A 20,940-nucleotide genomic window follows, 5' to 3' on the forward strand; every position below is an offset into this window, starting at 1 on the left:
GGCCGGCCTGGCAAAGAAGCAGAATCAAAAGTGCTCGGGGTGGAACCAAAGCGCTTCTCAATTTTGGGGACTCAATATGGCCGGAAAAGGTTTGTTTCGGGGCCAACACAATGGTGTCAAGGGCAGGTGCTGGGAGCCGTTTGAAGGAAAGGGAAGGTGAGGAAGGGCTCACATCACACAGCGGAGAGGGCCGGGGCAAGCGTCCAGCTTGTAGCCACCCGGGCAGGACGCCCAGCTCAGGCAGCAGAGACGCCGGTTTGAATCCCCGCTCCGGAGCAGCCCCATGTCTGACCCTTCCCAGCTAAGTGCTCCAACCATGGGGGTCTGGGTTATTCTGGGGTGGGCGTCCCGCCAGCTCTCCTCTTGGGCCAGGACTCCTGGGTTCTCTGCCCGGCTCTGGGAGAGGACGGGGGGGGGGGCTGGTGGGTTAGAGCGGGGGGGCTGGGAGCCAGGACTCCTGGGTTCTAGCTTCAGCTCTACTGGGTGACATTGGGCAAGTCACGTCCCCCTTTGTGCCTCAGTTTGTCCATAAAATGGAGCCAATGACCCTCATCGGTCGATTTTGAGGACACGGGGGGGGGTCCCTCTTTCTCGGTCCCCCTGTGCTCGTGCAGCGCTTGACCCAAAAGGGTGCCGGGGCGGGGACTTGGGGGCTGTGCCACAACCGCCGTAGAATGAAATAATCAGACATCTAAGGCCCCTCCCCGTTCATTACCAAGTCCCAGTTGTTACCGGCTGGCAGCTGGCAGAGCGGCAGCTCCCAGGCGAGGATTTTGACACCAGGGAAACTGAGGCAGTGACCAGCGCCGGGCACAGCAGCGGGGCTTGGAAGGGAATCCAGGCCCCATCCCTGCCGCACAGTGCTCCAACCATGGGGGTCTGGGTTATTCTGGGGTGGGCGTCCCGCCAGCTCTCCTCTTGGGCCAGGACGCCTGGTTCTATCCTTGGCTCTGTCACTCAGTGTGGGGCCATGGCCGTGTCCTGTGCCTCGGTTTCCCCCGCGTAGAAGGGAGGAAGGCTGCCTGCCCAGCTCCCAGGGCAGGGGGTGCCCGGGCTGAGTGCCGGCTCCCCTGTGCCCCTGCTAGCGGGGCGCCCATGCCCGGGACCCCCTCAGCTTTGAGCCTGGTGCCGTGGTGCAGGAAGGGCCCAGCCGCCGTCCCGGTGCACGTCCCCAGCCCTGTCCCTCGGTGCGCACGGGAACCCGCTCGCGCAGGCTGCTGGGCCGGGTCAGCCGGTTCCCCCGGCCTGTCCCATCATGCACTGGGCCGTTGCCCTGAGGCCTCCTTTCCCTCCTGTTAGCTATGGGGTCTGTTCCGCTGCGCCCCACAGTGCACTGGGAGGTTACCCAGCAGCCTTTGCTCCCTGGGGCACCCCTGCCTTTGGGTGGATCCAGGAGGCCCCCCCTCTGCACCTGGTGGTGTAACCCGGAGAATCTTTCTCCGCTGTGTGTGTTGGACAGCTGCCCCGTGTTCACACCCCCGCTCGCTGCCCCCCCACAGGCCCGGAGCGGCTCCTGCGTGCGCCAGAGCGAACCGCCCGTCTGTGTCTCGCCACGGCCAGCGCCGGGATTAACCCCCTGCGGGACCGGCTGCGGCTGAGACCGGCCGGACCGAACCGCCCGGTACCAGCTGGGTGCGCCCCAGACCCCCCCCAGCAAAATGGAGCCAGGCCCCGGCCCCCACCCACAGAGATTCTCCCAGGAGATGGGTTCCCACGGCTGCTCCCCGGCCGGCTACATCCACCCGGTGCAGGAGCCGGCCCTGCCGGGCCCTCAGCCGGCCCCCGGCCATGCCAAGCCAGCCGCTCAGCTGGGATATGGAGACCCCGCCCGCCCCCATACCACAGCGTCCCCCACTGCCCCCGCCCACCCCTATACCACAGCGCCCCCTGCCGTGCCCCCCTCCCGCCCCCGTACCACAGCGACCCCTCCGAGCCCCCCGCCCACCCTGTACCACAGCGCCCCCTGCTCCCACCGCCTACCCCCATACCACAGAGCCCCCTGCTGTGCCCTTCCCACCCCTGTACCACGGCCCTCCCCCGGCTCCCCCTGCCCGACTCCCCGCAGCCCAGCGCCCCCTGCTGCCCCCCATCAGGCAGGAAAGGGAGCTGGGGAAGCCCTTGAGATGGAGGAGACTCGCTGGTCCAGGTGCAGTGTGGGGCCAGGACACATGGGTGAGTGGTTCAGCGGTAGTGAGACTCCCGCCGTCCCCGGGCCTCGTGCCCTGCCAGCCACACCCGGAGATAAGGGGGCAAAGGCCAGGCTGGAAGCAGAGGGCCCGGGGTGTGGCTGGCGGCTCACCAGAAATGACAGGCTGGGGGCGGGATGCCAGGCTGAGGGGGTGCGGTGCCAGGTGGGGAGGTGCGGTGCCAGGCGGGGGGGGGGGGGGCGGTGCCAGGAAGGGGGTAGGGGCGGGGTGCCAGGTGGGATGCGCAGTGCCAGGCTGGGGATGCAGTGCTAGGAGGGGGTGCGTAGTGCCAGGCTGGGGGTGCAGTGCTAGGAGGGGGCACGGTGTCAGGCTGGGGGTGCAGTGCTAGGAGGGGGGTGCGGTGCCAGGCGGGGGGGTGCAGTGCTAGGAGGGGGGTGCAGTGCTGGGGGTGGCGCGGTGCGAGGCAGGGGGTGCAGTGCTAGGAGGGGGGTGCGGTGCCAGGCGGGGGGGGTGCAGTGCTGGGGGGGCGCGGTGCCAGGCTGGGGGTGCAGTGCTAGGAGGGGGGTGCAGTGCTAGGAGGGGGGTGCAGTGCCAGGCGGGGGGGTGCAGTGCTAGGAGGGGGGTGCAGTGCTGGGGGTGGCGCGGTGCGAGGCAGGGGGTGCAGTGCTAGGAGGGGGGTGCGGTGCCAGGCGGGGGGGGTGCAGTGCTGGGGGGGCGCGGTGCCAGGCTGGGGGTGCAGTGCTAGGAGGGGGTGCGGTGCCAGGCGGGGGGGCGGTGCCGGTTCAGTGCCAGGCCGGGAGCCGGGACTCCAGTCCTCCCCCGGCCCCATCCCGGCTCCGCCCCCCATCCCGGGCCGGTCACATGGAGGCGGCGGCGCCCGGCGGCGCCTGCGGGACAAAGGCGGCGTGTGCGGAGCCCGGATCGCGGGCGGGACCCAGCGGCCCGGGGGGGTCCGTGCGCCCCGGATCCTGCGCCCCAGGACGGACCGTGCGCCCCGGATCGGGCCCCCGGGGTCCCGGCGCCCCTGAAGGCGGCCGCAGGTGGGTCGAGCCGCAGAGCCCGGCCGCAGCCCGAGCCCCGGGGGGAGTCCGCAGTGCGCTGCTGGGCGGGGGCTGTTTCCTGCCCAGCCTCCCGGACCCAGCATCCAGCCAGGGCCCCCCACCCCGCGCCGCCCCACTGATCCCGTGGGTCCTGCGGGCTGAGGGGTCCCCTCCAGAGCTGGGCTCTCCCGGACAGCCGGGGCGTAGCTAGGGGGCGCCGGGATGCGGGGAGCCGGGTGGGGGGCAGCAGGGGGCGCTGGGCTGTTGGGAGTGGGGTGGGGGTAGCAGGGGGCGCTGTGGTACGGGGATGGGCAGGGGACAGCAGGGGGCCCTGGGCTGTGGGGAGTGAGTGGCTCAGCAGGGGGCGCTGGGCTGCGGGGAGCAGGGTGGGGGGCTCAGCAGGGGGTGCTCTCTGGCCCCAATACCCCGGCACTAGGGGGCGCTGTGCTGTCGTCATTAAGGGTTCCCGGGCCGTCCCTGTGCGCCCTCTGGGGCAGCACCCAGGCATGTGGGCTCCTAACCGGATGGGGCTTGTCCGAGCCAGCCCCACAGCGTCAGTGGGGGGCCAGCAACTGGGGTCACCAGAGCAGGTGAACGAGGAAGTGGGAGACAGGAAATGAGTCAGGAATGGGGAAGGAGCGTTGTCTGCGGGCAGGTACCTCTGCACGAAGCAGGGCTGGGAGCCCGGACGCCTGGGTTCTCTCCCTGGCTCTGGGAGGGGAGTGGGGCCTAGTGATTAGAGCAGGGGGGGGCTGGGAGCCAGGACTCCTGGGTTCTCTCCCTGGCTCTGGGAGGGCAGTGGGGGCTGGTGGGTTAGAGCAGGGGTGGCAGGAGCCAGGACTCCTGGGTTCTCTCCTCTCCCACTTGTTCTCACACCAGGGGGGCAAACCCTACACCTCCTCCCTGGCAGTAGGGGAAGGGAGCCCTGTGCCAAGCGGGTGGGGCGGGGGCAAGGTGGGTGCGGGGCTCTGGGGCCGGCACACCTGGTGCTGCCTCTGGCTGACTTCCGGGAACAGAAGGTGTCTCAGGACCTCGCGTGTTGACACAGGCAGGAAAGTTTCTTCCTGCGTGTCAGGGCTGGGCCCGAGGCCCAGGTGCCGTGGGGTGTCGGGTGCGGGCTTGGTAGTGGGTGCTGGCCTGTGGGGGGCGCTCTCCCCAGCAGTCTCCTCTCTCTGTCCCCAGCGTTGCTGTCAGCTGTCCCAGCCCAGTTCTTCTCCACCCCAGAGGTGGCCGCATTTCAGGAGCGGGTCTGGGCCGAGTGGGTCAGACGGGCCCTGCCAGCTGTGAGTGGGAGGACTGAAGGCTGGAGGGGGTGTATTCCTGTCCCCCCCCATCCCATTCACCCCCCTCATGATACCTGCTTTCCCCCAACGCCCCCCTGGAAGGAACAGGCCCCTCTGTGCCATGCTGCCCCATGCCAGGCGCCCCTCCCCAGTCGGACACCGGGGTCCCCCCCAGGGAGGCTGGGGTGGTGCTGGACGGGAAGTTGGGAGTGGGGGTCTCGCTGGCTGGCTGGGGTCTCTGGGTCTCCAAGTTCCCCCATCTTTGCTGGATACCAGGGGCACTGGAGGGGCAGAGAGAGAACCCAGGAGTCCTGGCTCCCAGCCCCCCTGCTCTAACCACTAAACTCTCCTCCCCTCCCCGAGCCAGGGAGAGAACACAGGAGTCCTGGCTCCCAGCCCTCCCTGCTCTGACCCACCAGCCCCCACTCCCCTCCCAGAGCCGGGGAGAGAACCCAGGAGTCCGGGCTCCAGCCCCCCCCCCCACGCGAGGGGCAGGAAATGGGGGCGGAGGAAGCAGAGTAGGGGGGCCGGGGGGGGGGGGGCGGCAGAGCCAGAGCTGCAGCATCAGTCGGGGAAGGACTGGAGGAGCCGCTGGCTTGGGGTGAGCTGCAGTGGGGGAAGGGGTGTTGGAGACCGGGGGGAGGTAAAGGTGGGAGCTGGCCCCTCCCCTGCCCCACATCACCCTGCCAGGGCCCCGTGTGCCCTGCAAGGGATGCACCCGGGGCGGAGGAGGGGAGCCTGGGGCAGGAGGAGGCAGGCGGGGGGGGGGCATCTGGCAGGGGAACCTCTGTAGGGGGTCGGCGGGGGCACCAGTTGTGTTGGGGATTAGCTTAGTTGGGAGCCAGGACTCCTGGGTTCTCTCCCCAGCTCTGGGAGAGGAGTGGGGGCTGGTGGGTCGGAGCAGGGGTGCTGGGAGCCAGGACTCCTGGGTTCTCTCCACGACTCTGGGAGGGGAGTGGGGGCTGGTGGGTTACAGCAGGCGGGGGTTGGGAGCCAGGAGAGAACCCACCAGCCCCCACTCCCCTCCCAGAGCCGGGGAGAGAACCCAGGAGTCCTGGCTCCCAGCCTGCCCTCCCCTGCTGCTCTAACCACTCGACCCCATTCCCCCCATTGGATGCCCCGCTGGTTTATCGATCCCCCGGGCAGCCTGGTGCCAGCGCAGTGCCCCTGCCTCAGGGCGCCCCACCCTGGTCCGGAGATAGGAGGGGACTGACAGCCCCAGCGCAGCCCCCACAGAGCCGGCGGGGAATCCCGCTCAGGCATTACGGGGTCTAAGATACACACCGTGCAGCGCCGAGCGCGGCCAGCACCGGGGAAGCACCAGGCACGGCGGCCTCCATAGGAGGTGGGGGACCCAAAGCTGCGTGTGTGTGTGTGTGTGGGGGGGGAGAGGATGTGTGTGTGGGGGAGGGCGCTCAGCAGAGAAAGAGCCGGCCGGGGAGCTAAATCGGTCCCGCCAGGAAGCTCTGTCAGACAACACACGCCCCTGGGGGGCAGAGAACGAGTGAGGTCTAGTGGGTTAAAGCAGGGGGGGCTGGGAGCCAGGACTCCTGGGTTCTCTCCCCGGCTCCGGGAGGGGAGGGGGGGCTGGTGGGTTAGAGCGGGGGGGGGGGGAACCAGGACTCCTGGGTTCTCTCCCCGGCTCTGGGAGGAGAGTGGGGGCTGAGGGTTAGAGCAGGGTGTGCTGGGAGCTGGGACTCCTGGGTTCTCTCCCCGGCTCTGGGAGGTGAGGGGGGGCTGGTGGGTTAGAGCAGGGGGGAGCTGGGAGCCAGGACTCCTGGGTTCTCTCCCTGGTGCTGGGAGGGGAGTGAGGGCTAGTGGTTAGAGCAGGGTGGGCTGGGAGCTAGGACTCCTGGGTTCTCTCCCCGGCTCTGGGAGGAGAGTGGGGGCTGAGGGTTAGAGCAGGGTGGGCTGGGAGCTGGGACTCCTGGGTTCTCTCCCCGGCTCTGGGAGGTGAGGGGGGGCTGGTGGGTTAGAGCAGAGGGGAGCTGGGAGCCAGGACTCCTGGGTTCTCTCCCTGGTGCTGGGAGGGGAGTGAGGGCTAGTGGTTAGAGCAGGGTGGGCTGGGAGCTAGGACTCCTGGGTTCTCTCCCCGGCTCTGGGAGGGGAGTGGGGGTCTAGTGATTAGAGCAGGGGGAGGGGGCTGGTGTAAGATTTCCCCACTACCAATTGGGGCTGCCGGTCCTGCCCCCAACCTCTCCTGTGGAGTAGGGCCCCAGGGGGCGGTTTCAGTTAATGCCTGCGGGGATCCGTGCTTGGGGGCTCAGGGGGTGCTACCAGGAGAAGGGGGGAGGCCTGGCCCTTGGGGAGGCTGGAAGGGGAATGTGTGGGAAGAGAACCCAGGCGTCCTGGCTCCCAGCCCCCCTCTGCTCTAACCACTAGACCCCACCCTCCTCCCAGAGCCAGGGAGAGAACCCAGGCGTCCTGTCTCCCAGTCCCCTCACCCCGCTGTAACCACTAGACCCTACTCCCAGACCAAGGGATGGAACCCAGGCATCCGGGCTCCCAGCCCCCCCTGCTCTCCAGACACTCAGAGCAGGTCTGTGCTTGGGGCTTGGGGTTGTGGATTCCCTGCACTGGGACTCAGCCTACGGGACAGGGTGACGTTCCCCCCTCCAGCTGATCGGTCCCCAGGCAGCCTGGTGCCGGAGGGGTGCCCCTGCCTCGGGGTTCCCCACAGCCGGTCTGGAGATAGCAGGGCCCTGACAGCCCCAACGCAGCCCCCAGAGAGCTGGCGGGGAATCCCCCTCAGGCATTACGGGGTCTAAGATACACACCGTGCAGCCCCGAGCGCGGAGGGTCTCTGTAGGAGCTGGGGGACCCAAAGCTGCGTGTGTGTTGTGTGTGGGGGGGTGAGAGAGGATGTGGCTGGGAGGGGTCCGGGGGGCTCGGCAGAGACAGAGCCGGCTGGGGAGCTAAATCAGTCCTGCCAGGAAGCTCATGCAGACACCGCAGCCCCCTGGGGTCAGAGAAGCAGCGAGGGCTAGTGGTTAGAGCGGGGGCGGGACGGGGGAGCCAGGACTCCTGGGTTCTATTCCTGGCTCTGGGAGGGGAGTGGGGGCTGGTGGGTTAGAGCCGGGGGGAGGGGCAGCTGGGAGGGGGGAGGGGGGAGCCAGGACTCCTGGCTTCTCTCCCCGGCTCTGGGAGGGGAGTGGGGTCTAGTGGTTAGAGCCGGTGTGGGGCAGCTGGGAGCTCGGACTCCTGGGTTCTGTCCTCTGTGTACTCTAGTTCCGTCCCATCCCCTCCCCCTTGCCTCAGTTTCCCCGTCTGGGTTCCTTAGCGCTGGTATAATGTGGAGCCGGGAGGGGCCAGGGCAACTCTCCCCTCCCCCCACCCCCCTCGGAAATTCCTGCCCTTCCTCTGGAGTTTCCATTTCCTGCCATCGGAAAGACGCACTTCCCCTCCCCGCTGGGCCAGGGCGTGGGGTGTGTGTGTGTGTCCCTGCACCCCCCCCCCCCAGCTGGCAATCTACACCCCCAGGGCTCCCTCTCCTCCCTGCATGGGGGTCACCGCCCCACTCCTGGGGCAGGGGGGGTTTCCTTTGGCAGGCTTCAGTGCGGAGAACCCAGGAGTCCTGGCTCCCATCAGCCCGTGGCTGTCCTGCCGGCGTGTGGGACCTTGGCCCCGTACTGCCCCAGGCTGAGGGTGATTCCCCGCCCGCTCGGCTGCGGCTCTCCTGGTACAAAGGGGCCCTCTGTGAGCCGCGCCGTGAGTCACCGGGGCTGGGGGGGAGCTGGCGGCTTGGCTGGTGCTCCCGCCCGCCTGCACAAAAGGCCTTTGAAAGCAGGGCTGGGCCCGGAGCCGGGAGCGGGTTGGGGGGAGACCATGGGGGCCCTGGCTCTGTGCTGGGGGGGACCAGCCCTTTCCAACCACTAGCCCGGTTCTTCGCCCCCTCTATGTATAGCCTGGGGGGGGGGAAAGCCCCCTAGCGTGGCAGACTAGCCATTCCTAACCCCCCTGCTTCCCACGGAGTCGCGTGCCCCGCTGTGTGTCATGGGCCCCGTGCTGCCGGCCCCCAGGGGTGATTCTCCCTGATGTGGAGACTGATATCTGGGATACTGAGGCACTGACAGATGGATGGACGTAATGGAGGTAATGGAAAAGGGACAGAACCTAGGAGTCCTGGCTTCCAGCCCCCACTCCCCTCCCAGAGCTGGGGAGAGAACCCAGGAGTCCTGGCTCCCAGCCCCCCTGCTCTAACCCACCAGCCCCCACTCCCCTCCCAGAGCTGGGGAGAGAACCCAGGAGTCCTGGCTCCCAGCCCCCCCCCCCCAATTCCAGCCACGAGACCCCACTGCCCCTACCCACCTATATTATCCAGCTCAGCCCCACAAACCCCCCCCCCCCACATGGTCGGCTAGAAATATCCCAACAGCTGCAACTGCCCTGAGTTTACCCCCCGCCCGCTCGTCCCCTGGGTGTATGTGGGGGCCAGGCCACCTGGGTTCTCTCCCCAGCTCCGTGATGTGTCCGTCACTGGCTGGTGCCTCAGTTTCCCCTAGGCAGCAGTGCTGCCGGCTCCTTTGGTCCATTCCCATGCAGTTGTGTCGGGGGTGGGGTGGTGGTGGGGGTGGTGGGGAGGGCTCCTGGCTCGGGCAGCAGCTGGGGAATCCAGGCCAAATTTAACCCTGGCAGCTGGGCCGGGATTAGCCTGGGCCGGGGCAGGGCCGGGGAGGAATGGTGGGGGAGGGGAGACAGATGCACCGGCAGTGAGGGGAGATTCCCCCCCCCGCTCCCCGCCGAGCCCCCCCTTGCTTCTGGCAGCAGGGCAGCCCCCGGCGCTCCTTTCTCGGTGTCCTGGGGAGGCCCGGCCGCCTGCTTCTCCCTTGGCACCATCCCATCCCGCCCCGCCCCGGGCGTCGCCCGGCCTGTGCCAACAGCCCAGCCCCATGTGCCCCATATGGAAACACGGGGCCGGGCTGGGAGCCAAGACTCCTGGGTTCTCTCCCCGGCTCTGGGAGGGGAGTGGGGGCTGGTGGGTTAGTGCAGGGGGGGCTGGGAGCCAGGACTCCTGGGTTCTCTCCTCAGCTCTGGGAGGGGAGTGGGGTCTAGGGGGTAGAGTGGGGGTGGGGCCGGGCTGGGCGCCAGGACTCTGGCTTTTTCTGGAAACAGCCGGGTGTGACCCCTGGCCTCCTACCCGGTTTTTCTCCGCCACCTGCAGCTGCCTCGGTGCTTTCCCTGCGTTTCCTGTTCCAAATTCGTTTGCTGACCTGTGCGCCCTGCCCCAGAGGTGGGCGCATCTCAGCGCCGGGCAAGGGGTCGCTGGGTAACCAGCCGCCCCGCCCCAGAGGTGGGCGCATCTCGGCACCGGGCGAGGGGTCCCTGGGTAACTGGCCGCCCCGCCCCAGAGGTGGGCACATCTCGGCACCGGGAGAGGGGTCCCTGGGTAACCGGCCGCCCCGCTGCAGAGGTGGGCGCATCTCAGAGCTGGGCGAGTGGTCCCCGGATAACCAGCCCCCACACCCCACCCCAGAGGCGGCTGCCTCACCCTCTGACCGCGTCTCTCTCCCCCGTGCAGGTGACCATGTCGTCGATGGACCCCCTGCCCCCCGCCCTGCCCCCCGCCCAGAAGCCCACCCGCATCATGAAGCCACGTCCTCCCTCGTGGTCGCGGCCCTGCCCGGCCCCCCAGCAGGACGCGGCCCCCCGCCTGGATCCGTCCCCCGGCAGGGAGCAGGGCCCAGGCAACGTCCGCAAGATGGTGGGGCGCTTTGAGCACCGGGTGGGCGGGGGCCCGGCACCCAGCTCCCCCCCGGAGAACGGGGCCCAGCGCCCCCCGCAGGCGCCCCTGGGGATGGAGCTCGGTGAGTCTGGTTTGGGGGTGCCGGGTGGCCCCGGGGCATCACGTGCCAGGCTCCCCCTGACTCCATCTCTCTCTCTCTCCCCCTGCAGGTCTGGGGCAGGACGCTGGGGGGCAGCCCCCCAGCCCGGAGCCCCCGGGCGCCTGCCCCGCACGCTGCCCTTGCGGCTGCCACCGGCGCCGGCCTGGCATGGTGCTGGTGTGGGTGCTGGCGCCCGAGGGGGAGGAGCCGGGCTCGGATGGCTCCGCCTCCACCGATGAGGAGGGCCCCCTCTTCCGGCGCCTGCTGGAGGTCACCCCCCCCGCCCTCCAGTCCCGCTGGTCCCCCCTCCAGCCCCCCGCCCCGCCCCCCGAGGACGGCAGCGTGGTCCTGACCAGCTACCGCTCCACCGCCCAGCTCAATGGGGGCCCGGCGCGGGCCAAGCCCCCACGCCGGGCCAAGGGGAGGGCGCCCCAGGCGGACAGGCCCCCCCCGGCCGTGCCCCCCAAGACCCCGGGGAAGCCCCTACGCGGGGCCCTGGACCCCCAGCCTCCTGCCCAGCCCCCCCAAGCCCCTCCAATCCCTGCCAAACCGTGCCCCCCACTCCCACCTGTCCAGGCCCCCCATGACCCCCCAATTGCTGCCAAACCGTGCCCCATGGCCCCGCCTGGCCTGCCCCCCCATGACCCCCCAATCGCTGCCAAACCATGCCCCATGGCCCCGCCTGCCCTGCCCCCCCATGACCCCTCAATCGCTGCCAAACCGTGCCCCACGGCCCCGCCTGCCCTGCCCCCCCATGACCCCCCAATCGCTGCCAAACCGTGCCCCACGGCCCTGCCTGCCCTGCCCCCCCACGATGCCCCAGTCCCTGCCAAGACATGTCCCCTACCACCGCCCCCTACCCAGCCCCCTCCCTGCCCCCCCACCCAGGATCCCCTGCCCCCCACCAAGCTCTGCCCTCCCCTCCCGCCCCCCTCTTCCCAGCCTCCCCCTCCCCCGCAGAAGGAGAGCACCCCGGCGCGGGGGGATGGACCCTGCCAAGGTATGGCCGGGGCCCAGGGACCCCCCACGCCCCGAACCCTGGGCTGGGTCGCGGGCGCCCTATGGGAAGGGGGTGGGCGTAGGATCAGGGTGGGGGGTGCCGACTGAAGGGGGGTGTGTGGGATCGGGGTTCCCCAGGCGGGGCTGGCTGGGGAGGAGGGGATCAGGGTTTCCCAGGGGTGTGTGGGATGGGGGTCGGGGGGGTCAGGGGGGCAGGCTGGGGGGTCGGGCGGTGCGGGATGGGAGTTGGGGGTCTGGCTCCTGGGGGGGGCAGGCCCCTCAGCCACCCGACACCCCGCTCTGTATCCCCAGGAGACTCCGATGGCCACAGTCCGGAGCCAGCGCCGCCGAGGGACAGGTCAGTGTCCCCCCAGCCCCCCGTCTGCTCCCCACAGCCCCCCAGTCTGTCCCCACAGCCCCCCGTCTGTCCGTCTGCCCCCCAGCCCCCCTGTTTCTGTCCCCCCCCAGCCGCTCCATCTGTCTGCCCCCCAACCCCCCTGTTTGTCCATCTGTCCCCCCCACAGCCCCTCTGTTTGTCCGTCTGTCCCCCCCACCGCCTCTCCATCCGTCTGCCCCCCAGTCCCCCGTTTGTCTGCTCCCCCCTGCAGCCCCCCCATCTGTCGGTGGTGCTCTGACCTCGCTCCCCCTCCCCCCACAGGTGCTGCCCGTCCCCGAAGGGCCCCGGCTGGGGGCTGCCCCTGCAGGACGGTAGGGGGGGCCATGCCCGGGGGGGCGCTGGGGGAGGGGGGAAGGAGGGGCTGTGGGGTGGGGTGGATGAAGAGGCCCTGTGGGGGGGGGGGAACGACACCCGGGTATGGGGGGGGATTGGGGCCCCAGGGTGGGAAGGCTGGTGTAGGAGACTGGGGGAGCGAATGGGGGGCAGCCCCCCGTCTCCCCCTGACCCCGTCTCCCCCCAGAGCCCCTGTACCAGACGTACCGCCAGGCCGTCATCCGCAAGGAGCTGCACCGCCAGACCCTGCCCCGTAGCGCCAGCCTGACCAGCTGGGACGGGGACCCGGCCCCTCCGGCCCCCCCCAGCGCCCCGGCCCCCCGCAGCACCCTCTGGCAGGACCTGCCGGCCGTGCGGGAGAGCGGCCTGCTCCGGCGCCTCAGCCCCCAGGAGTGCAAGATGCAGGAGGTGGGTTGGGCCCCCGGTTCCTCCTGCCGCCCGGTTCCTCCTGCCCCCCTGATTCCCCTGTCCCCACAGTGCCGTGTCCCCCACTTCCTCCTGCCCCTCGGTTCCCCAGCCCCCTGGGTCCTCCTGCCCCCCCAGTGCCATGTCCCCCATTTCCTCCTGACCCCCGATTCCCCCTGCCCCCCCAGTGCCGTATCCCGTACTTCCTCCTGCCCCCGGTTCCTCCTGCCCCCCAGCGCCAAGCCCCTCGGTTCCCCTGCCCCCCCGTGCCGTGTCCCCCACTTCCTCCTGCCCCCCGATTTCTCCTGCCCCCCAGCCGTGCCCCCTACCCCCGGCTTTCCCCGGCTCTCCCCGCCCGGCCCCTGGGCTGCGGAGCGGTGGGGAGGTGCCGTGGGGCCCGGCTGACCCCTGTGTCCCGGCAGAGCCTGTTCGAGGTGCTGACGTCGGAGGCCTCGTACCAGCGCTCGCTGCGCCTGCTGGCCGAGCACTTCGTGGGGTCGCGGGCGCTGGGCGAGACGCTGGTGCCCCGTGAGCGCCAGGCCCTGTTCTCCAGCATCCTGCGGATCCAGGAGATCAGTGCCAGGTCAGCCTGCCCCCCATGTGCCCCCAGCGTGTCCCCCTTGTACCCCTGTGTGCCCATGGCATGTCCCCCCACAGCATGTCCCCTGTGTGCCCCCAGCGTGACCCACGGCCTGCCTCTGGCCCGGCCTGCCCCCTGTGTGCCCCCGTAGCCCTGGTGTGTCCCCCCTGGTCCCCCCATGTACCCTCAGCCTGCCTCACGGCCTGCCCCCCGTGTACCCCCAGCGTGCCCCACAGCATGTCCTCCCTGTACCCCTGTGTATACCCGGCATGCCCCCCCTGGTCCCCCCCCTGTACTCCCAGCGTGCCCCGCTGTGTAACCCCAGCATGTCCCCCCGGCATGTACTCCCTCGTCCCCCCGTGTACCCCCAGCGTGCCCCATGGCATGTCCCCCCGGGTCTCCCAGCATGTTCCCCCCAGAGCCCCCAGACCCCCCCTAGCATGTCTCCCCATATACCCCCAGCATGTCCCCCTGGGCCCCCAGAAACCCCCAGCATGTCCCCCCAAGACCCCCCCAGCATGTCCCCTTGGCCAGCACGTCCCTCTGTGTATCCCCAGCCTGTCTCCCCTGGACCCCCTCATATTCCATCCACGGCCCCCCCAGACCCCTCCAGCGTACCCCCTGGTACCTCCTGGACCCCTGCTCCCCGCCTGCCCCCCGCCGAGCCGCACGGTGCCCCCCCGGCCCTGACACGCCCGTTCCCTCGGCAGGTTCCTGGCGGCGCTCGAGCAGCGCGTGGCCGAGAACCTGCAGATCCGGGACGTGAGCGACGTGGTGGCCGCCCATGCCCGGCGCGACTTCCCCGCCTACGTTGACTACATCCGCAACCAGCCCTACCAGGAGAAGGAGTACAGTGCCCTCATGTGCGCCACGGGGCAGGGCTGTGGGGCGGGGGGCGGGGCTATGGACAACAGGGGATGGGAGTGGGGCGGGGACTGGGCTATGGGACACAGGGCGGGGCTATGGGAGGCTGGGTGCCACCGGGGGCGGGGCTATGGGCAACATGGGCGGGGCCATGGAGGCTGGGGGTGGGGCTATGGGAGGCTGGGGGCCATGGGCCACAGGGACTATGGGCCACAGGGGCTGCTGGGGGTGGGGTTGGGGCTATGGGGATGTGGTCGGAGCTATGGGCCACAGGAGTAGGGCTGGAGGGTGGGGGCTGGGGGCCTCAGGGGGTGGGGCTATGGGGATGGAGGGGGGGTGGGACTATGGGGGGCTGGGGGCAACAGGGGGCTATGGGGGGCCATGGGGGAGGGGTATGAGGGGCACGGGTGGCGGTACAGGAGAGGGTCCGGGCGGGATATGGGGGGAGGGTGGCAGGGGGGAGGGGCAGGGCGAGGCCCACGTGCCCAGGCTGCGGTTGGGGGGGGGGGTAGAAGAGAGGGTTCGGGGGGATATGGGGGATGGGGGCAGGGGGATGGGAGTGGGGCTATCGGGGCCCATAGCAGAGGGGTATGAGGAGCATGGGGTGGGGGTACAGGAGAGGGTCCAGGCGGGATATGGGGGGAGGGGGGCAGAGTTTGGGGGGGTACAAGAGAGGGATATGGGGGATGGGGGCAGGGGGATGGGAGTGGGGCTATGGGGGCCCATAGCAGAGGGGTATGAGGAGCATGGGGTGGGGGTACAGGAGAGGGTCCGGGCGGGATATGGGGGGAGGGGGGCAGAGTTTGGGGGGGTACAAGAGAGGGATAGGGGGGATGGGGGCAGGGGGATGGGAGTGGGGCTATGGGGGCCCATAGCAGAGGGGTATGAGGAGCATGGGGTGGGGGTACAGGAGAGGGTCCGGGCGGGATATGGGGGGAGGGGGCAGAGTTTGGGGGGGTACAAGAGAGGGATATGGGGGATGGGGGCAGGGCGAGGCCCAGGTGCCCCGGGTGGGATTCGGGGGGGTCAGGCCCCGTCTCACCCCCTCTCCCCCCGGCACAGGGAGCGAAACGGGCCCTTTGCGGCGGTGCTGGGCCGGCTGCAGGCACATCCCGTGTGCCAGCGCCTGCCCCTGCTCTCCTTCCTCCTGCTGCCCTTCCAGCGCATCACCCGCCTCAAGATGCTCCTCGAGGTAGGGACCCCGGCGTCCGGGACAGCCTCCCCCACAGTGAGAGCAGGGCTGGGGGCCAGGACGCCTGGGTTCTCCCCCCGGCTCTGGGAGGGGAGCGGGGGCTGGTGGGTTAGAGCAGGGGGGGCTGGGGGCCAAGACGCCTGGGTTCTCCCCCAGGGTCTGGGAGGGGAGTGGGGGCTGGTGGGTTAGAGCAGGGGGGGCTGGGAGCCAGGACTCCTGGGTTCTCTCCCTGGCTCTGGGAGGGGAGTGGGGGCTGGTGGGTTAGAGCGGGGGGGCTGGGAGCCAGGACTCCTGGGTTCTCTCCCCGGCTCTGGGAGGGGAGTGGGGGCTGGTGGGTTGGAGCAGGGGGGGCTGGGAGCCAGGACTCCTGGGTTCTCTCCCCGGCTCTGGGAGGTGAGTGGGGGCTGGTGGGTTAGAGCAGGGGGGGCTGGGAGCCAGGACTCCTGGGTTCTCTCCCTGGCTCTGGGAGGGGAGTGGGGGCTGGTGGGTTAGAGCGGGGGGGCTGGGAGCCAGGACTCCTGGGTTCTCTCCCTGGCTCTGGGAGGGGAGTGGGGGCTGGTGGGTTAGAGCGGGGGGTCGGGGAGCCAGGACTCCTGGGTTCTCTCCCCGGCTCTGGGAGGTGAGTGGGGGCTGGTGGGTTAGAGCAGGGGGGGCTGGGAGCCAGGACTCCTGGGTTCTCTCCCCAGCTCTGGGAGGGGAGTGGGGGCTGGTGGGTTAGAGCAGGGGGGGCTGGGAGCCCGGACGCCTGGGTTCTCTCCCCATCTCACCCGGGTCCCCCCCTGTGCCCCAGAACATCCTGCGCCGGGCGGAGGAGGGCTCGGAGCGGGAGAGAAATGCGTTGGACGCCCTGGCCTGCATCTCCCAGGTGAGTTGTGGGGGAGTTGCTGCAGGGGGGGTGAGGGCTGGGCGCTGTGGGCACTGCCCCCCCTCACTCACCTCTCTGTCCCCCAGATCATTGAGGAGTGCAACTCGGAGGTGGGGCGCATGCGGCAGACGGAGGAGCTCATCGAGATTGCTGGGCGCATCGACTTCGACCGGCTCAAGGTGCCCCCCAGGGCCTGGCCCCCTGCTCCTGCCCCCCAAGCCCTGCTCCCCACCTGCCGGCTGGGCATGGAGCAGGTGTCTGGGGGGTCCTGCCCCCCATGGGTCTGGTGCTGGGGGTTCTGCCCCTTCCCCTGCATCTCTGACCCCCCTGGCCGTGTGCTGGGGGTCCTGCCCCCCCCCCGCTGCACCTCTGACACCCCTGGCCGTGTGCTGGGGGTCCTGCCCCCGTGTCTCTGACCCCCCGGCCGTGTGCTGGAGGTCCTGCCCTGTATCTCTGACCCCCCCCCAGCCGTGTGCTGGGGGTCCTGCCCTTCCTCCTGCGTCTCTGACCCCCCAGACATGTGCTGGGGATCCTGCCCCCCCCCACTGTATCTCTGACCCCCTCGGCCCTGTGCTGGGGGTCCTGCCCCTCCCCCTGCGTCTCTGCCCCCTCGGCCATGTGCTGGGGATCCTGCCCCCCCCCACTGTATCTCTGACCCCCTCGGCCCTGTGCTGGGGGTCCTGCCCCTCCCCCTGCGTCTCTGCCCCCTCGGCCATGTGCTGGGGGTCCTGCCCCGTGTCTCTGAACCCCCCCCCCCCCCGTGTGCTGGGTGTCCTGCCCTGTGTCTCTGACCCCCTGCGTGTGCTGGGGGTCCTGCCCCACGTCTCTGCCCCCCCAGGCGGTGCCCATCATCTCGCAGAGCCGGCGGCTGGAGAAGCAGGGGGCGCTGGCTGAGGTGCTGCCCCGGGGGTCCCTGTTCGGCACCAGGCCCCGGACGGTTCCCATCCACCTCTTCCTCTTCAGTGACCTGCTGCTCGTCACCCAGCGCAAGAGGTGGGGCCGGGAGCCGGGGGGCGGGGGGGGGAAGATGTCGGGAGAGAAGGGGGCTGGGGGTGTCTGGGATGGGGGTTGGCATGGATCTGGGACTGGGGTGGGGGGTGTCTGGGAAGGGGGGGTTGGGGGGTCAGGGCTGGGGGCTCCCCGGGGGTCTGGTGTGGGGAGAGGGGGCTCTGGCGGGGGCAGCTGGGCGCGGGGCCAGGGAGAAGGGGGCTGGAAGTGTCGGGGTGGGAATTGGGGTCTCTGGGATGCAGATTGCGGGGCTGGGGGGTGTCTGGGGGAGAGGGTCGGGGCGGAGGGACTGTGGGGGGGTGTGGGGGAGGGGAGCTGGTCTGGGGAGGGGCTGTGGGGGTCGGGTAGGGGCAGAGGGGCCGTGGGGGGGTCTGGGAGACGGGGGCTGGTCTAGGGAGGGGCCGTGGGGGGGTCGGGGGTCGGGTCAGAGGGCCTGTGGCGTAGTCTGAGGGGAGGGTCTGGGCGGAGGGACTGTGGGGGTGTGTGGGGGAGGGGGGCTGGCCTGGGGAGGGGCCGTGGGGGTCGGGTCAGGGCGGCTGTGGGGGGATCTGGGGTTGGGTAGGGGTGGAGGGCCGTGGGGGGGTCTGGGAGAGGGGGGCTGGTCTAGGGAGGGGCCGTGAGGGGGGCTCTGGGGGAGGAGGGCCGCTCTGGGAAGGGCCCGTGAGGGTCCCAGCCGCACCCTGACCCCCTTGTCCCCCCCCCCCAGTGCGGGGCGCTTCGTGGTGCTGGACTACGGGCACCGGTCGCTGGTGTCGGTGCAGGGGGTGGGGCAGCCCCCCCCGGCGCCCGGCCTGGCCCAGGCCTTTTACCTCACGCTACTGGAGAACCACCGCGGCCAGGCCTGCGAGCGCCTCTGCCGGGCCCCCAGCCAGTGAGTGGGGGGTCTGGGGGGGCTGCAGGGATCCCAGGGGGGTGCAGGGGGCCATGGGGGGGCCACAGGAGGGTCTGGGGAGGCTTCGGGGATCCCGGGGGGGCTGCGGGGAGAGGGACCCAGGGGAGGCGGAGGGGCCCTGGGGAACAGGGATAGGGGGAGGAGGCCAAGGGGGGGCCTGGGGAGGGGTCCCTGGGGGGAGCAAGACAGGTGGTGAGGGGAGAAAATGGGGGGCCCCCCAAGGGCAGGCCAGAAGGACACTCCCGGGGGGGGCAGGGGTCCCCCCTCCCTGTCCCTGAGGGCCCTGTAGCTGTCTGGGGGAGGGGACGTGGGTGTGAGGACGGGACCCCCCCCACACACCGAGGATGGGGGAGGGGCAATGGAGCTCCCCCTTTTACAACCCCTCCCACCCCCCCCAGGTCGGACATGCACCGATGGATGGAGGCCTTCCCCCAGCACGGCGCCCCTCCCAGCCAGCCCCAGGAGACCATCTACGAGGACTGGGGTGGGTACACGCCGCCCGGACGCCTGGGTCCTACCTGCCTGCTGGTTAGAGCAGGGGGGCTGGGAGCCAGGACTCCTGGGTTCTCTCCCCAGCTCTGGGAGGGGAGTGGGGGCTGGTGGGTTAGAGCAGGGGGGGGCTGGGAGCCAGGACTCCTGGGTTCTCTCCCGGGCTCTGGGAGGGGAGCGGGGGCTGGTGGGTTAGAGCAGGGGGGCTGAGAGCCAGGACTCCTGGGTTCTCTCCCGGGCTCTGGGAGGGGAGTGGGGGGCTGGTGGTTAGAGCAGGGGGGGCTGGGAGCCAGGACTCCTGGGTTCTCTCCCCAGGTCTGGGAAGGGAGTGGGGGCTGGTGGGTTAGAGCAGGGGGAGCTGGGAGCCAGGACTCCTGGGTTCTCTCCCCAGCTCTGGGAGGGGAGTGGGGGCTGGTGGTTAGAGCAGAGGGGGCTGGGAGCCAGGACTCCTGGGTTCTCTCCCCAGGTCTGGGAAGGGAGTGGGGGCTGGTGGGTTAGAGCAGGGGGAGCTGGGAGCCAGGGCTCCTGGGTTCATGTCCCCGTCGCTGGGAGGGGAGTGGGGGCTGGTGGTTAGAGCAAAGGGGGCTGGGAGCCAGGACTCCTGGGTTATCTCCCGGGCTCTGGGAGGGGAGTGGGGGGCTGGTGGTTAGAGCAGGGGGGGCTGGGAGCCAGGACTCCTGGGTTCTCTCCCCAGGTCTGGGAAGGGAGTGGGGGCTGGTGGGTTAGAGCAGGGGGAGCTGGGAGCCAGGACTCCTGGGTTCTCTCCCCAGCTCTGGGAGGGGAGTGGGGGCTGGTGGTTAGAGCAGAGGGGGCTGGGAGCCAGGACTCCTGGGTTCTCTCCCCAGGTCTGGGAAGGGAGTGGGGGCTGGTGGGTTAGAGCAGGGGGAGCTGGGAGCCAGGGCTCCTGGGTTCATGTCCCCGTCGCTGGGAGGGGAGTGGGGGCTGGTGGTTAGAGCAAAGGGGGCTGGGAGCCAGGACTCCTGGGTTATCTCCTGGCTGGGGAGGGCAGGGGTCTCACCTGCCCTCCTCCCCCCAGACTGCCCCCAGGCGCAGTGCGTGGAGCCCTACCTGGCCAGGCAGGCCGATGAGCTGAGCCTGGAGCCGGCCGACATTGTCAACGTGCTGCGCAAGACGAGTGAGGGTGAGCGCCGGGGCGGGGTGGAGGGGAGGGCTGGGCGGTGCAGCCCCCCAGTGCCCGGGCGGGGAGCCCCAGTGCTGCCCCCTGGTGGATGGAGCTGGATCAGACCCAGGCACCTGCTGGCTCCCCCTGCTCCATGCTTTGCCCCCCTGAACCTCCCATTGGGGTCCCCCTGGTCTCGGGCCCCAAATCCTTGGGGCCTCTTGCCTCACTGCTGTCCCCCCCACCCCGTGCAGCCACGGCCCCTCCCCCGGGCGCTGGCTGGGTCTTTCCCCCCGTGGCGGGAGGGCGCGGAGGGCAGGTCGTTGGCGCTGCCCCGTGCTGGCCGCGCTCACCCTCCGCTCCCACCCGGCAGGGTGGTGCCAGGGCCTGCGACTGGGCGACGGTCACAAGGGCTGGTTCCCGGCCAGCCACGTGCAGGAGATCACCAGTGAGCACGTCCGCCGGCGCAACCTGCGTGAGAGACACCGGCTCCTCCAGGCCGCCCGGCAGCTGCAGCTCTGCCGCCTCACCACCGGCAAGGCCGGCTCCGCCTGAGCCGGGCACGGGACACGCCTGAGCCGGGCACGGGACACGCCTGATCCATCTGAGCCGGGCACGGGACACGCCTGATCCGCCTGAGCTGGGCACGGAACACGCCGGGCACGGAACACGCCTGATCCGCCTGAGCTGGGCACGGAACACGCCGGGCATGGGACACGCCTGATCCGCCTGAGCCAGGCACGGGACACGCCTGATCCGCCTGATCCGGGCACGGGACACGCCTGATCCGCCTGAGCCGGGCACGGGACACGCCAGGCATGGGACACGCCTGATCCGCCTGAGCCGGGCACAGGACACGCCAGGCACGGGGACACACCCAGGTCCGGGCACGGGGACACGCTCATATCTGCCTGAGCCGGGCATGGAACACGCCTGATCCGCCCGAGCCGGGCCTGGGATATTGCGACGTGCACCAGGCCGGGTGTGGCCAAGCCCCAGCCGAACTCACCCTGAGCCAGTGTTGGGGGGTGTGTGTGCAGGCCTGGCCCCCCCACCCGCAGCCAGCTGCCCCCTGGCACCGCGGGCACTGCCCAAGGGTGGGACAGCTCTGGTGTTGGACGGGGGCTGCTCCGGGACAAGCTACCTCAGCTGGGCCCCCGCCCCTTGGGGCCAGGTGGGGACACTGCCATTCCCCCCCCATGCATGTCCCTGGAGCTGTGACCCACTCCCCGTCCGTCTCCTGGCCCCCCACCTCCTGCCGGATTGGTGTGGGGGGAGGGCTGGCGGGTTCAGCTGCTGTTTCTTGGCCTGGCTGGTGCCCCCCCCCCGTATTAATTTATTAGGGCTGGGGGGGGGGGGGGGTGTCCTGCCATGGCTGGTTTTATAAAGAGAAGGAGAAAGGAATGCCTGGCCCTGTGACTGAGGGGTGTGTGTGTGTGTGTGTGTGTGAAGTGTCGGGGGGGGAGTCTGGGGGGAGGCATGTTGGGGGGGAGGGGGCACATGT

General features: G+C 70.4%; 1 protein-coding gene across 1 annotated transcript; it reads left to right on the forward strand.

Moving 5' to 3' along the window:
* Window positions 1–76: 76 nt before the first annotated feature.
* Window positions 77–19,991, forward strand: LOC135894847 (rho guanine nucleotide exchange factor 15-like). Its single transcript, XM_065422954.1, has 19 exons — window positions 77–89; window positions 1,500–1,621; window positions 3,127–3,187; window positions 4,370–4,470; window positions 9,989–10,274; window positions 10,363–10,843; window positions 11,950–11,999; window positions 12,209–12,254; window positions 12,294–12,429; window positions 12,849–13,009; window positions 13,717–13,869; window positions 14,933–15,062; window positions 15,853–15,927; window positions 16,014–16,106; window positions 16,766–16,920; window positions 17,642–17,806; window positions 18,226–18,311; window positions 19,353–19,457; window positions 19,810–19,991. Exons 1-19 carry the CDS (start codon window positions 77–79, stop codon window positions 19,989–19,991), a joined length of 2,601 nt encoding a protein of 866 aa, XP_065279026.1.
* Window positions 19,992–20,940: the final 949 nt, after the last annotated feature.

The sequence above is a fragment of the Emys orbicularis genome (assembly GCF_028017835.1).
Source record: "Emys orbicularis isolate rEmyOrb1 chromosome 15 unlocalized genomic scaffold, rEmyOrb1.hap1 SUPER_15_unloc_1, whole genome shotgun sequence".
Taxonomy (NCBI): Eukaryota; Metazoa; Chordata; order Testudines; family Emydidae; genus Emys; species Emys orbicularis.

Bases quoted from the DNA above. Each gene is read 5' to 3' on its own strand.
- LOC135894847 (XM_065422954.1), top strand. The intron at 1,622-3,126 runs GTACCAGCTGGG...CCTGCGCCCCAG, and splicing joins CGGCCGGACCGAACCGCCCG to GACGGACCGTGCGCCCCGGA. The intron at 15,928-16,013 runs GTGAGTTGTGGG...TCTGTCCCCCAG, and splicing joins CCCTGGCCTGCATCTCCCAG to ATCATTGAGGAGTGCAACTC.